The sequence below is a fragment of the Artemia franciscana genome, chromosome 2 (assembly GCF_032884065.1).
Source record: "Artemia franciscana chromosome 2, ASM3288406v1, whole genome shotgun sequence".
In the NCBI taxonomy this organism is placed as follows: Eukaryota; Metazoa; Arthropoda; class Branchiopoda; order Anostraca; family Artemiidae; genus Artemia; species Artemia franciscana.
This window is the reverse complement of record NC_088864.1, coordinates 60,276,694-60,293,031: the sequence shown is the minus strand read 5'-3', so window position 1 is coordinate 60,293,031 and position 16,338 is coordinate 60,276,694. Positions and strand designations below refer to the sequence as shown.

The window sequence follows — 16,338 nt, the reverse complement described above, 5'->3', positions numbered from 1 at the left end:
ATTAAGTTCTGTAATGTCATCCCAAATAATTTATTTGGGCAATAAATCCAGTCCTACAAGTTTTGTTCGTATAAAACAATTTTCCAAACTTCGAAAAGGGCGCCTCAATCTGTTTTTAGTTCACTATCACTTACTAAAAATCACCACAAGGGCCAACAATTAAGGGCTATTCTGCCCTTGATTTGCTTCTAAAGGCGAGGGGACCATACGGTCAGGAATTAGTCAGTTGAGGAGTCGATGCACACTTTCAACCGTTTGACAATTTAAATTACTGCCCTAGTTCTGACACCAAACTTACTAGTACATACATGAAAAACAAAACAAGCTTTTTATTACAAACATCCCAAAATTTTTTTTTTTTACAAATTTGAAATATATCAAAAGCAGAATAAAATACACAACTACAAGGCTGTACTACAGTGGTGTAGCAAATGGGTAAAGACAACACAGGACAGCCACTATTTCGATCAGGACTTCGTTTATAGCTTCAAATATATTACGCATTATATCGACCACATCCAAAAAGTGAACTAAGTTAATTGTAATTAAATACAACACAAAGAATTATGGTATTAGTACTAAAATTTAGAATTTAGCATAAAAGAAATTAGTATTTAAAAAAACGCAACAGCGAATTATGGAAATCGGGCCGCCCAAAACGAATAGATGTCAGTAAGAATCGCGCTGAAAGGAGCTCTGCCTTCTGCCGTCACTGCCGCCCGCCAAACTGCATTATTTTTCTTTTTGGAGAAAAAGGTTTCGTCTGTTTCCATTATATGACCGAATCCTCCAATATTCCCACTGTTTTTCTGTTGAACAGAAAACAGACACACTTCACGGAGGTTTTTATTCCAATCGGTAACTGTTTTGCCAGAAATACCTAGCTCTCGTTCACACCAGGTCATAGACGTCAATTCGTAAACCCAGCAATAAATGAAACGAGCTGCAGTAACAAATGGTATCCTACTATCAGCAAACCACGTATCGACACGCAACCCGACTTTCTTCAAACATGGCCTAGTGTTACACTTCCAAAAGGGTTGCTTCTCGAAAGAGTATAAAGTCATGCTGTGTCCATTGACGCATTGTTTTGTTTTGGGCAATACCCCCTTATCCTGGAAAAGCTTAATTGCCTCTTCTTCAGTCCTTGGCAAATCCCAAATGTGGCAATCCCCTGGAAAATTGAAAATAATGTATCCCAAAAATGTGTTGTTTTATATTTTGACTCCCTTCCTCCCAAGATCAGATACATTTTTAGTCTTGAATTGGGACTACAGATCTAGTAATACAAGTTTGATTTACCCAGCCCGCCAAAGCTGTTCAAGTCTATGAGAAATCGGTGGAGCTCTACTAGGAAAAAAAAATGAAGGAATAAAGCTAAAAGCTTCTTCACAAATCACATTTTATGCTGTAGGTCTGTTCCTGATAGTTTATTTTACCTAATTCCAAAGCTTCCCTAGCTACTGAAACCCAATTTTTTCCGATAATGTGTAGAAATTTAAAAAACAAACTTCCACTGGTTAGTATAGTCTCTATTCGCCTTTAAATCGGATAAAAAAAAATGTTATGTAACCAAATAGGTACACAACAGGGGGGAGGTCTTATGGGCAGCACCCCAAAGAAAAATCCCTAGAGAAAGTTGCATCTTATTTGACAAGTGTTGAGGGTAGGAATTGAGTGAAAGTCACATTGAGTAAAGTTTTTAAGAAAACCGAAGCGTTTAAATATTCCAATAAGACTAAATTTTAAGTACAAGTTCATGGTAACACTCGTAGTAAGATTTAAGGGCCCGATACACGCTTTTTTCGGGCACCGGTTTCATCAGCTCAGTAGGCAAACAGTAGCAGTACAAAAACAATACCCTTTTCACAAGATTTTCAAAAATAATCAGTGGTCACCATTAGTCAACTGCAGGTTATCAATAGTTACCTGCTCGATCTCAAGGTATTATTTAATTTTCTATTTTCATTAAGTTATTTTATTATTAAAATTTTATTATCATAGCTATTTTTTAGTTCTTTTGATTTTCATACTAAGGAGAAGGGAACGATTGAAGCTTTTTTTTATGATTAAGATTAAATTCGGTGTCGTTTTTGAAATTCGGCAACGAAAACTAGAAAAACTTTCAGACTCAAATCGGCGCCATTTTCTTTGCAAATTAGCACAGAATTAGTAAATCGGCACCAAAAAAGCTACGTGTCTCGAGCCCTTTAGATAGAAAACATGTTGTTTGAGGGAGAGGGCGTACAAACCGCAAACCCCTCACTACACCACTGTTCACTTCAAAAGTGAGAGTTGCGAAAACAGTCAAAACACAGAAATTTGTTGCATTGCACACATCGAAATTTGGTTTTTGGAGTTTTACTTTGGGCAGTGACTCGACTTGATCTCTCTTTAATCTTTGCGTAGCATAAAACACAGCGTCGTCGGCCTTCCGAGAGGACTTCTTCCAATTGATGCAAAGCGGATTCTAGTGATATCATACTATTATGTTCAGTTAAATTTGTTGTACTGTAAATCAATTTTGGCACCCCCACAGTGACAAACTTTTGCACCATAATTCACAAGCAAATTTTAAACTAAGATTCCTAGATTTTGTAAAATGAGCTTCTTCATCTTGAAGAAATGAAGTGAACATAATTGTATCTTATTTTGAAAGTAATGACGTAAACGAAAATAAACCGCAAATACGGTAATAAATTGGGAGACCCATGAAACAGTAATACAAAATCTTATAGAAATTAGGATAAAATATGACGTTTTACAAATTCCTTACACCACAGTTACGTCAAAATAATCAAGAAAACCGAAACATCAAAACACTAAATGCAACAAAATGGCGAAACAAGGTGCATTTCGTATTTTTTAATTAAAAAGTCAATCCCTTCCCAAAGAAATGTTCAATGAGTTTCAGTTCTAGCTTTCAAGTTGATAGCACAAAAAACTATAATATAAAATAATAAATGTTCAGGAAGTCAAGACAAATAGATGACTCTTATTTCTAAAGAGAAACATTGAGTTCAGCCCTGATGAAAGCCAGAACCTGACACGTTGTCTCATTGTGCAAAAGTTGGAACAAAAATCAAATTGTAAAACGTCTAGTTTAGGAAATATATAGATAATCTTCCAGCATTTCAAAACAATAATTCATTTAAAAAATAAATTTTACAAAACATAAAAGGTAAGAAACTGCTAAGCACAATTTTCGTCCTTTTAGAGCTACTACAACTTTTGGTCACGATTATTTTCTTTGATAAAACTTTTGCATAAATATTAATGCCAAAAAAAGACTCGTCATTTCGTGATTTCTGAATTTACCAGAGGCAAGAAAGGAAGCTTTTGGACAAATGCTTATCTTAGGAAATATATTTTGTCTCCAACTCTATACAGGGACAAGCCCAACGAGCATGGATAACTTACGAGAGTAAAAGTTTCTCAGTTTCTGAAAAGAAACACATTTATGAATGAAAAAAGCCAAGAAACAGCCAACGCCATAGAGCAATTTTTCTTCTTAGCACAAGCGCCCGTTCACACTCTTATGAGATGCGTCTACTATTAGTCTTTTTGGCTAGTTTCTATACGAATTTACTATATCTTTCACACTAGTTCTATCAATATGAAGCATCTGAAGCTCTTCTGACTAGCGCATGTTCGTTTTGTTACAAACGTGACGAAAATCAGAAAGGAAATATAAGATTATTTTTCAGTTATAATAACATTAATTAATTGAAGGTGTTCGTTTTAACGACTAATACTTAACAGTTATAAACAGCATGGTTTTTGTTTAAACAGTCTAGGATATGTAGACCAAGAACCACATTTCACATTAATTATTTCATTGCTCTTTTTTGTCCTGGAAGAGAAAATCAAACTCTTATATAATTTAGTAGTTTTTCTAAAATTTTCCTGGAAAAGTCTAAACTTATCCTGCAAGAGTTTAATTGCCTCTTCTTCAGTCCTTGGCAAATCCCAAATGTGAGTCCCATGGGAAATTGAAAAAAGTGGATCCCAAAAATATGATTCTTTATATTTTTACTCCCTCCTTCCAAAGATCAGATGTTTTTAGTCTTGAATTGGGGTTACAGAACTAGTAATGCAAGTTTGATTTACCCAGCACGCCAAACCTTTTCAAGCCTATGAGAAATCGGTGGTGGTCTACTAGAAAAAAAATATGAAGGAATAAGCCCAAAAGCTTCTTCACAAATCCCATTTTATACTGTAGGTCTGTTCCTGACAGTTTATTTTGCCTAATTCCAAAACTTCCCTAGCTACTGAAACCCAATTTTTTCCGATAAAGTGTAGAAATTTGAAAACAAACTTCCACGGGTTAATATCGTCTCTATTCGCCTTTAAATCAGTTAATTTTTTTTTTACATAACCAAATAGGTACACAACAGGGGGGAAGTCTTATAGGCAGAACCCCAAAGAAGGACCCCTAAAGAAAGTTGTATCTTATTTGACAAGTGTTTAGTGTAGGAATTGAGTGGTGAAAGTCACATTGAGTTAAGTTTTTTAAGATTCTTATTGAGTTTAATCTTCATTGAGTTAAGTTTTTCAAAGTCTTATAACTCCAAAGATACTTATGAGTCCCAAGAAGTGAGCCCAGTATAATCCCTTTAGATTGAATTTTCTGGGTACTGGCTTGATAAATTTTTGAGAAATAAAATACCGTCATTTGAGACCTAATAAATAATAGACCTCATAAATCTAAGAAATATGGGTCTTGTAGCTAATTACCTATTATGTAATTAGCTCTGAAATTAATTATCAGCTCCCAAAAACTGAATTCAAAATTTTGACTTCAGTTTTTTAGTCCCTTATCGATTGTATACAGATTTCAATACACAAATAGCTACCGTTACAAATACTCCGACGGAATAACACCCCCCAAAAGTCTATTCCAGACGAATGCTGATCCCAAGTACTCTTAACTAGAAGTTAACTTCTTTAAGTAATTGGAACAGACTATGTGCCAATGTATTTGTCTTTTTCGGCAAACAGCGGTACAACAGGAGAAACTCTTTCAAAAGAAGGTGAATGGATGCTGTTATTAAGATCAGCTATTGACGCAACATCAAACTTTGCCTTAAAAGTTTCGAGTTGTCCTTTAGTTGAGCTTCAGCACTACAATCCCTATTTAAGAGCAGTCTGGACTTTCCTCTGTCGGTACCAAATTGGCTGGGTAGCCCCAGCATAAAACTAGTAGCTACATTCCATAGTAGAACTTATAGATCTAACAGCTATATGGCTGGCAGCTATTATGCACAGCTTAATACGCTGAGAAACAACAGAGATGGACAGAAAACCTTTTTGAAGGAAAAAATAACTTCAGCCTTACTAGCGCAGAGGAATCGATTTGATTTAGTCAGGGGTGCAAGCAAGTTCAATTAAGAAACGAATTCTGAGGAAACATAATTCACTAAACTCTGTTGACGGACTTTAGTTTTAAGTAAGTCCAAGAATGAAGTTTAAGTTTAAGTAGGATTTCAGAATGAAAGGGTAGAAAAAATTAAATAAGCATTAATCTCCAGAAGTATCTTTTTCTACCGAGTTCGATATTTTGCTCCAGGTCCCAGTTATTTTGAATCCATTACCCGACCTTCTAAATTTGGATGTTGGAATCAAACCGGATGAAATATTAAAATGCAAATATAGAAGCGAAGCTCTGAAGCTAGAACTAAAAAAATGGACCAAATCTACTAAAGTAAATAAAAGAAAGAAGCAATGAACAAAATAGTCATAATATTCAATCTAATGATCCCAAGAACAAAAGCTGGTTCAATTGAACGCTATTCTGTCAAAATCACATCCGTAAAACAGAAAATAACATTTTAATTACATACTTTGTCTAAAGCAAGTCAACAGAGCAATGAAAATCTAACACAAGTTTCTGCATAGAAATCAACCATGAAAATCAGATGGAAATAATCTTTTGGTTGAATTTAACCTAACTTTTAAACACTTCAAACTAAGATGAATCGTTACTTTAGATTCATTTTTGAAAGTGAAACAATTGTAAGTGTGCGTTTTGCTGTTCCCATTTACTCTAGTGAAATACAATAGCTAATCAAATATTTATGTTGGGACATATTTTTAAGTTTTCAGACATGTTCATGCCATCATGCTCCTCAAATTGAGCAAAGCATTTGTTTTCGCTGTGGATTGCAGAGGACCCAGAAAATCACTACCAGGATATGAGCTTTTTTTTACCAAGTTGTTTTTTGGATTAAGGAACTGCTTCTGCTAGATGTCCAGATGGCAAGAATATAGACCCCCCCGTCCCCAACCAAAGAGATCAGAATGTATTCTGACTCCAAATAATCCCAATTAAGATATTTCACTTTATTTCAAGCCTAGGTTGATTAAAATCTGCGAAACACTTTTGCTAAATATTCACATGACAAAAGCTTAGGCGCCCCCTCACTAAAGTTGGATCATATTTGAGTCTAAAAAAGTCATAAATAGGACACCAGTAATGAATTTCGGCAAAGCGTCTGCAACTTTTATATCAGGAAAACCAAATTGTTCAAGGGACAATAAAATAGTTTGCTTGTTTGCAACAGAAATGAATTTGCTGCTACTCCTTAGACATAAAATCATCAACTGTACCATAAACAGATTATAATTAATAGTATAAAAATTATTTTCAAAAATTGTACAGAAGAACTAATATTTTCATACATCCAATAGGAGTATAAAAAGGATACGACATTAGACTTTACAGTCCCTACCGGCGGTGCTGATCTCCGTTTCTTGGCCCTTCAGCCAGGAGGTGCAATGAGGGGTTGGGGGCCAGCCATCCTGTGCTTTCGCACACCCTTCCTTCCATTCATACAAGAAATGTTTAACTCAACTCAAGAATAGAACCTTATGTAAAAATGACTAATGTTATGCCATTACAATGCCAAACAAATAGGATTTCGGATTAAAAATTGGGATTCAAGGATATCGAGAAATAAAATAGACAGTGTTTATGATATGGCAACATTTGCACTAAACCAAATTAAAAATTGCTCCTCAACTACCTAATTGTTCTCAAAAAAAGGCAAGACACTACTTTATCTGGTACCATTAATCAATGCCATATCCAGAAATTGTGTGTCAAGGGGGGGGGGGCGGAAAAAACTTTCGAAAACGCATCAAAAATTTGGTAAAATGCATGTTTTCTTTACTTTTTTACGAGTTGGGCAAGAATGGGGGGGGGGGAGCAAGGAAGTCGAAACCCAGCACCCCCCCCCCTGGATATAACCATGCCATTAACAGTTCAGTTGTGGAATACATTTCGTTTGAAGATACCTATAGGATACCCTTGATACTTTAAGGCACATAAGCTTAGTTGAGAGGGCATAATTATTCCTAGAAGTTAAGATAACATAGTTTAAACATGTAATCACTGTTTAAATAAATACTATAAAAACTACGAACAAAAAGGGGAGGATTTCTAGCCTCCTGAAAAGGACTGTGGATGAATAAACTGAGCTTGAAACATTTCAAATAAAAGGACATTCTACATAATTATCACATACAGGAAAAACCAATAAAATAATATAAATATTTTTTCAAATAAATATCAAGACTTTGAGTTGTTCCAAGCTTAAGTTAGAAAAACAAACAGAATAACTGTGATAAATATTCAACAAATACTAATATTTTCTAAAAATTATTTTTTTTAGAAGTAAACTTATAATATTCAATAAAACAAAACGAGTAGCGGTAAGCAATGTTTAGAGATTGAAAATATAGAAATTTGACAATCAGGACTGAATATTGGCGAGGCAAATTGAGTTTTAACTATTTACAAACAGGGTGCAAAAATACATGACTGTTAGGACGAGATCCATGGAAAACAAGCTATAAACAGGCTTTTCAAGTCTCCGATGGCCGAGAAAGCTGTTTGATTAGGTGAATTAATTAATAGTAAATTATGTATAATCAAATACATAATTTTACAGCAACTTAGTCTACAAATATTTTAATCTCAAATAAGGGCTGTGTAAAAAATTATGTATTAATCTATACTAATACCAACACATAAGAGGGGGATGGGTCCATGAGAGAGGCGTGGAAAATTACCATTAGAGTAGCCAAGGATACCCAGATGCCCATAAATCTCTATCGATTGATATAAGAACCAAAATATAAGATCCAGCTGTGCATGTTCACGACAGAAGTTCAAACAGCATTTTGTTTTTCTAAGATTAAGAACTTTCTCTTTTTTAAAAAGAGAGCAATCGATAATCGCAGGATTACGTGGCATGGCAACCGTGGATAAACGGATTCAACAAGTGACTTTCAACGTGTTGTGTTCATATTAAATCATTAAATTAATATCCTTTAATTTTTGACAATCATGGTCTGGAGTTACTCTAACCCAATCAGGGCACATGGAGCATAACGCTGTTATTGTACATGTGCATAATTTTTAACTGTTAAAATTAACTTGTAATTTTTAACTCTAACTCGGAGAAAAAGAAAGACCATTGACTTTTCCCGTCCTCTATAGGTACCGGTAAATCCATGTTGTGCTCTAACTGAAAGGTTGACATAAATAAGAAATGATCTACACAATTTCCAAAGACAAAAATTTAATTAACATAGCTTTAGAATGCATTCATGAATTTTTTTTTTAAATTACACATTATCATTAATCCCCTCTTTCATGAGGGAAAAAGTACAAAGGTAGCCACAAACTAAAATATTCGCTGGTTATATTGTATGGCCACTAGTTATTTGTATACAAACCCATGTGGTTGTGTTGAAATTGAAACCCTGGTTTGCAGTTCTGAATTAAAGGATAGATATATTTTTCCTCACTTTTCATGTCATTATTGAATTCTAGCGACCCTAAGTTTTATACTAAGAGGTTTACCTTGGTGTTCTGTTCCATATATTTGGATATTGAAGCCTAAATTTGTTTCCTGAATTCTCCTGAGACCAGTGTGGAGTTTTGTCAACATAACATTTTCAATCTGAATTCAAGAAGTGCTTACAACACCATCTATATTTCCAATACTTAAGGTGCGTCATCAGTGACTGCACGTATCTCATCGGAAGCAAGCAAAAGAAGGGAGGGAATCCACCGCAAACTCCGTACGTATCCACCGGTATTTGTTTAGCCTTAAACTAGGGGAATAATTGAGTGGGTCCCTACGCTTCCCTTGTTGCCATGGATATCTGTGCAGTTACTTTGAGATGATGGTGAGTAATGAGAAACTGATGTGGAATGCTGTGTCGAACTTTGCTATTTGTGCTATAGATATAATTCTTAATGCAAAAGCAATTCTTAATGCTAAAGAAGTGCTGCAGCCTATGGCCGGGATATCTACAAGTTTTGCTGCACGGTCTAAGAACACGGACGATATCCTCGATATAATTAAAGTACTGAATGGCTATGAAGAAAAGCCCTTCCGCGCTTTGTTACCTTTGAACCGAATGAAGTATGAGTAATTCCGAGTGAAGTAACAGCTACTGTGACAAGGAAACTAAACTAACTGTGTGTACAGTTTGATAGCTTTGTGGACTCTAATCCCAATCCTGTGGGAACTGTCCTATCTCCTAGTGCAAGTAGCCCAATTAACCCAGGATTGTTATAAGCCGTAGTCGTAAAGAACCCTCCAAAAGATCTTTTGAACCCGAACGCAGAGAAGACGTACCTTGACACTCTGTGCAGCAACTCTAGGTCGCATACCGTGGAGCTAAAGCCGGGGAAATTTGAATTGAGAGTAGTTCTGAGTAACAAGAATGCTGCCGAATCACTTGCTGAGGCAGTGGGTAACAGTGACTCAAACATAAGTGTAAAATTAAAGATCCCTACGTTTTTTGAAGTAATCCGGCATGTTCCTACAGGAACGTCTGCAGATAAACTAAAGTCCGTTATACCAAACTGTGTAAATTCTCAAAAAATTGGTAACACTTGTTCGTTTAAACTAAAATTTGACAACAAAAGTCATCTGTGTGGAGCAATAAACTCTCCCCCAATATTTGCTATGAACGACTTCCTATTTGGGAATATAAATTCCTCCAAATACAATGTTAGAACTGTCAGCCATATGGACACTATGCAAAATTTTGCACTAATGCGCCAAAATGTAGAGGCAGTGACAACAGCTCTTGCGAATATCCATGTCAAAACGCCACAAAATTCGCTAATTGTTGCTCGTCCGAGCTGTGCAATAACGATGTGGTCTGTGTGCAAGAACATTTCCTTTCAGAATAAGCTGTTAACCTGCTAGAGGTAAATTATCTAGTAAAAAATCATTTGTGGTCTCAACCAGCTGTGTAGGAAGAGGAAGGCCCTCTGATGGTGTTGCCCTACTCATCAGTACCACCCTAAACCCCTCCCTTTATAAAACCGATGAATTCTTTGTTGCTGTTGAGGTACACAGAATGGTAGTCTATTCAGTGTATATGCCAACAGATTACAAAAATAAATATCTGAAGAGCAGTTTAGGGCCAATGAGCAGATGTCTTAGTCGAGATCTTGAATGCATCATAGCCAGCGATCTAAATTGTAACCTTTCTGACAGGAATAATCATCGTGCACAAATATTCTCAGCCTCCTGCGATGGTCTTAGTGTAAATAGCAATGACCTGGGTTTTACGTACATACACAACTCGGGCTCGACATCCAGCCTCAAATTTATGCTATACTCACCAAAAACCCCAGCCTGTGGCCAATGTCATGTCGATATAAGTCTCTGCATCTGACCATTTCCCGATTTTGAATGCTTTTTAAGTCACCCATGTACTACCAGACAATCCCCCTAGGAAGTGCTACCTTTCTTGTACCTGATATGTAAGAAATTAATACCTAGTCTTGTACTTGATATTTTTTGTACCGGCACTATTACTCCTGTGTTAAAAAGGGGGGAAATTCGACATACTGCGTGTCCTGCTGTCCAATAACTGTATCACTTGTTCTGTGTAAACTGATGGAAATACTCGATATTAATAATATTTCAAGTAAACGTCGTACTCTTGATAACCAATTTGGTTTTAAAAAAGGTATTGGTCACGAGCACGTCCATTATATTTTAGCTAATATGCTTATAAAAGCTGATGCGTTAAATGAGTGCATTTTCCTGGCAGCTCATGATATCCGTAGGACGTTCGACGGCAGAATACATGGTCAGCTATTCCTTGCAGCACATAAATGCGGAGTGGACTGGTCGGTTGTTTTACCTTTTCGTAATATTTATAGTAAACTTTCTATCCGAGTTAAAATGCCTTCTATAAGTGTACAAATTATTAAGCCTAATTCAGTACAAGTTAGAAAAGGGATCCGATAGGGTACTATTTTGTCACCACTGTTGTATAATAATAGCGTCCTCGAGAGCCAGAATTCAGTACAAACGAGAGTTTTATTTTCCGGGGAATGGATCTCTCACTGTTAGAATTATTCGGATGATATTTTAAACACAAACCGTTGCCTTTCTAGAATTGAAGAAAATTTCAATACACTTAGCAAAGCATATAAACAGATCAGTCTCTTATTTAATACTAACAAAAGTGAAGTTCTTGCGTTTTGCAGAAAAGGAGCGAGTTTATGGGACAGTGTTGTCCAGTTTGGTGATGATGATGTTGTTTTACCCAATTCTATTGTCTATTTAGGAATGCCTATAGGGTCAAGTAAGGTTTTTACACGTGCCCTACAGATAAATCATTTTGGAGAAAAGGCGATAAAAGCGTATGGCATTCTATCACCAGAAAAAAAGATTTAATCTGCAGATTTGAGCCCGGCTATACAATGCTTTGGCTATGCCTCATTTTCTGGCTATGTGTCCATTTTGGAATATTTTTCCCGAAAATGACAAGAGACAGTTGCACTCAGATTATTATAAATATGAAACATTTCTTCTCAATTTAAGAACTTGGACAAGGAATGTGCCGGTGTCACGTCAGTTCGGTGTTGCAGACCCCATTGCAGCCCTCATTTGGCGTCAGACGAAATTTTTAAGGTCAATTGAGTCCAGTAGCCTTACCATCGTGATTTGTTCTTAAGTGCAGTTGTATATTTATATAGTACCTAAGTTTTTGTTCCTTTTTGTTTATTTATGCACCCTGTTTGTGGTCTTGTACCATTTTTCGGATGGGCAATAAATTTATCTATCGATATATCTGTAGTGAACAATAAACAAAATAAAAAAAGAAAAAGAAAACATTGCTTTCCCTTACTCTCGAATTAAGAAAAGAAAGACTAACCTGAAGAATTTAAGCTTGTGTTTGGCATTCCCTCTGTCCTTTCCATTGGCAGATTTCCAGTGAGCTTTAAAAAAATGAAAATTAGTCATGTGAATGTGGACAAGTTCTTTATAGAATCAGGATAGACTTGAAGTCCAAAAAACATATACATACATCTCTCAGTACTATCAATATTGCTATTATCAATTTTGATATGATTTATTGAATAAAAAAAATATCACAAACCACATCACCTCCAAACCCCAGGACATGATATAAAGGAAGGAAAGGCAAAATTACAGAGTTTTGTGTTTTCGCTTTTGTGAAATGAATTCCATAAAAGCGAAAAAGAAAATTTTTTATTCCCCTCAACTGAATAGGTTATTACGGTCCATCAGATACAATCATTCACTTACATAGAAGGGAGGAAGTGCATCCCATAGAATGTGCATAAAAAAGCCAATTTTTTCACGCCTTTGATCCCCATTTTGTATTTTAAAATGCGGTCTCGTATTATAGTCAAGGAAAAACATAAATAAAAAAACTGAGAAATCAATGATATTTAAACTACTTACAACTCACGGCAGCACCAAGCCACCGGAGGCCAACACAGCTACGCGCACTCCTCCTCCATCCCAATCTATTCAATGCCTCCCTCTTTAAACCCTCCCAGGAAGTTCCCATTTCTTTAAATCTTTCTTCATGACATCCTCCCACCCCAACGGCGGACGACTTGCTTTCCGTTTAGCCCTAGGCGGTTGGCCAAAAAAGCATTTAAAAGAGGTCGAATTATGACTTATTCCACTAAACGAGACAGAATTGTATCAACTGGAATTGCTAGAAGGACAAAATGAAAAACAAACATCTGAAAAATTACTTTAGCATTTGTTTTCTGCATTTTTTCCTTACGAAGTTATAAAGTTGGGCAAAAACAATGGACAGACGATTTTCACTTATAAACTTAAGGCATTCTTGCTTTCTTACAGAGGCAGCTTGATCCCCCTCCTCTCATAAAAATTTCTCTAAGGGATTCCGTATACACAAGATGTGGCTTCTTATTAAAGTCAAGTAAAACCACAAATACGAAATCTGAAAAACTTAGCACACATCTTTGAAAACGACTGATAGCTTTTGAAATAGGTTATACTAAATGAGACTTAAAAGAGGAATTATAATGAATCATTTCAGTAAATGAGACAGAATTATATGAATAGGAACAGCTAGACAAACATGATGAAAAAACAACACAAGACTTAAAAACTACTTTCGTAAATTTTTCTTTCACGTTTCTGTTGGAAGTTCTAAGATTAGGTAAAAAAAAATTAACAGACGATTTGCACTTATACAAAAACATGTTATGAATTATTGACTTGTTACAGAGTGAGTAAAAAGATATTTTCTAATCTGTTAACTAAAAGAAAAAGAATTGTTGAAAAGGAAAATCCAGAATCAAACAAGCCCCCCCCCCACATTCATATTTAAACACCACCTCAAGGTATGATTTAAAAAATATTTCTAGTAGACTCATTTAAAGTCTCTTTGTAAAAGAAAGGACCACTCTCCACCCCCCTACTTATGGCTCTTCTTTAATGCAGCATCTTTTCTTGATTTTCAAGCCAATATATTTGCTTTGTTGTTCAAGCAAATGGACGGTAAGTCTCCTCGGTAGGAGTTTCAAACAAGGCGGTTCTAATAGTGGACTTCTTGCTTTGATGTAACTCTATTTTCAGGAGTTATGGGTTATTATATTTCTTAGTATTGGACGTGATCGTCTCTTACTAAGTTGCCAGCAACCACTGCAACCTGGACAAGGATATCAAACTAAAGATTATCTCTCTTAAGATTCTTAATGTAAGCTCTGCCTTTGAATATAAAACTTCTAGAGAGCATGCTGCGAAAAATATTTGAGATTGATATTGATGACCAGATACAGTTGAAAATAGTAGAAACACGTTATTATTTTTATTTATTTTTTCAACTATTATTTTAACAAAAATCATTATTTCTGTACCTGCAGCTGCAACTAAGTAATTTATATTTTGCTTTCCTAAGAAGTAACAAAAATTATTTTTAATAAAAAGACTAAAAACCAGCTAATATTGAGAAAAAGCCATGCATTTAACAAAAAGGAGCTTATTTGTAGTCCCATATTTTAAATGAATAATTCCATTTGTGATTTCTGGTTTAAGCACAGGAACACAAGTTTTTCATTAAACAAAGACAGATAGACTTAACCAAAGATAGGTTTAAAGCAAATAACCAAAGGGCAACCATCGTCAAAAGGGGGAAGACCAGTTTCAAAATGAAAATTTACAATTAATCACGGGCCTCTCAAAAAGCATATATATACAAAATTATATATAAATAGATATACTTACATTTTCGCTGCCATAATCAAAATCTTCTCCATCATCTTCAAACTGACTTGAACTATCGTTTCCACCTTCATGAATACCCATAACAAATTCATCCTTGACTTGCTGCAAAATAATGCAAATAAATATGAATGTTACCATTATATGATCAATGTATAGGAAGGGCAACATTTGACCTTCCATCCACATTGGAATTTTTTATTGAACTGACTCAGAAAATTTTTTGCTGCACAAGAAATTGGGGAGAGGGGTTCATATTCCACATACCTTACTTAAATCTACCCAAAAGTACATAAACACACTCTGATAGCAACAGTCTTCTTCACAATATATAGAATATGGTTGATATTTTTTCCATTTAAATACTAGGGACGGATACCGTCATCAAGTACCTAATGTGATTACCTATGCATGAGCTAACATCTAAATCTTAGCATTAATTAAAAAAAAAACTTTGGCACTTAAGTATTATACAAGAAACACTCCAGAATTTGGATTGCAAACATGAGACAGTACCCGCTTTTCACGGTGATAATACCAGACGATTAGCTTCGTTCAATGGGAAAAATACATAGTAGCTATACTTTAGTTTAATATTTAGTTGGTATTTTGGTTAGGTTAGAATAGGTTTGTTTAGGTTATGGATTTAATATATGCTATGCTTTACCCCAGCCCCCTAATGTGCAAATATATAGCCCAAATTTGTTTTTAAACTATTATATTTTTATCTTACTTAGGTATATTTCATTAGCATTAACCAAACTTCACTTCTCGAGTTTTTTTTTGTGTAATACTTAAGCACCAAAACTTTTCCAACAAAAATAAGTTTTAAAAGGACAATTAAAGAACTCTATTCAACCAAAAATGGATAAAAATAGAATCAAATAATCTATCAAATGTAAAACTACCACAAATGAGCTTCAATAAATAAATGAAACCCAAAACGAACAGAAATTAGAATAAATAACAACAGTCAAACTCAAAACACGTAGAAATTAACATGATTAGGATTCGCAAACCCTATGCCTTCTCAAGACCAGAACATAATTTGCACTTTACTGAAAAAAAATGCAAATGAATTTTAATATACATGTGCTCATATTTATTTCTTAAAATCTTGATAATTTTTTATTTACTAAAGTTATAAAAGCGAAGACATTTAAATTTATTTGTTTCAGTAAAGTGCAAATTATGTTCTGGCCTTTAGAAGGCATAAAGGTTGTTAGCCCTGGTCATAATAATTTGTGCTCGTTTTGAGTTTGACTCAAGTTTTATTATTGATTGTGCTTTCTGTTCGTTTTGGGTTCCTTTCCTTTATTTATTGATACTGATTTGTGGCAGTTTTACGATTGGCATATTATTTAATTCTATTTTTATCCATTTTTGGATGAATAAAGTTGTTTGACTGAAGAACTGAAAAAGTTTTTTTTTAATCAATTCCTTCTCGTTTATATTGACAAAGTTTCTTCAGAGAAACTGTATTGGAAAGCTGATTGCCCTCCCATCACTTTTGACCCTTAAAAAGGGCACTAGAACTTCTAATTTCAAATCAAATTAGCTCCTTTAAATTAATTGTTATGATAGAGCAGCGCTGCTTTGGTATGCCCTTTTAATACAGGCATACATATAGTTTTTTCGTTTAATTGAAACCTTCCCTAAAAGTTCCCATTTATTGCCTTTAGTGTCATTAGTCACAGTAACCGTAGAATTAGCATTAAAATTATACATAGTGTCTTCTGGCTAGTTCAAAATCCGCCACAACTTACCCTGAAAGGCCTAGCTT

The 16,338-nt window shown here is 34.9% G+C and overlaps 1 protein-coding gene across 18 annotated transcripts in view; it reads right to left on the bottom strand.

The window, feature by feature from the left end:
* The window catches only part of LOC136043881 (protein bric-a-brac 1-like), an 86,025-nt gene that overhangs the window by 50,312 nt on the left and 19,375 nt on the right, over positions 1-16,338 (bottom strand). For 16 of the 18 annotated variants that reach the window (XM_065728877.1, XM_065728874.1, XM_065728875.1 and 13 more), the window contains exons 3-4: positions 14,559-14,660; positions 12,202-12,265 (exon numbers count right to left, since the gene is read on the bottom strand). In XM_065728877.1, the coding sequence (XP_065584949.1) occupies positions 12,202-12,265; positions 14,559-14,660 (166 nt within the window). Of the gene's footprint in view, positions 1-305; positions 2,471-12,201; positions 12,266-14,558; positions 14,661-16,338 lie in introns of those variants that run through there. The other 2 variants (XM_065728882.1, XM_065728867.1) reach the window with 2 other exon arrangements.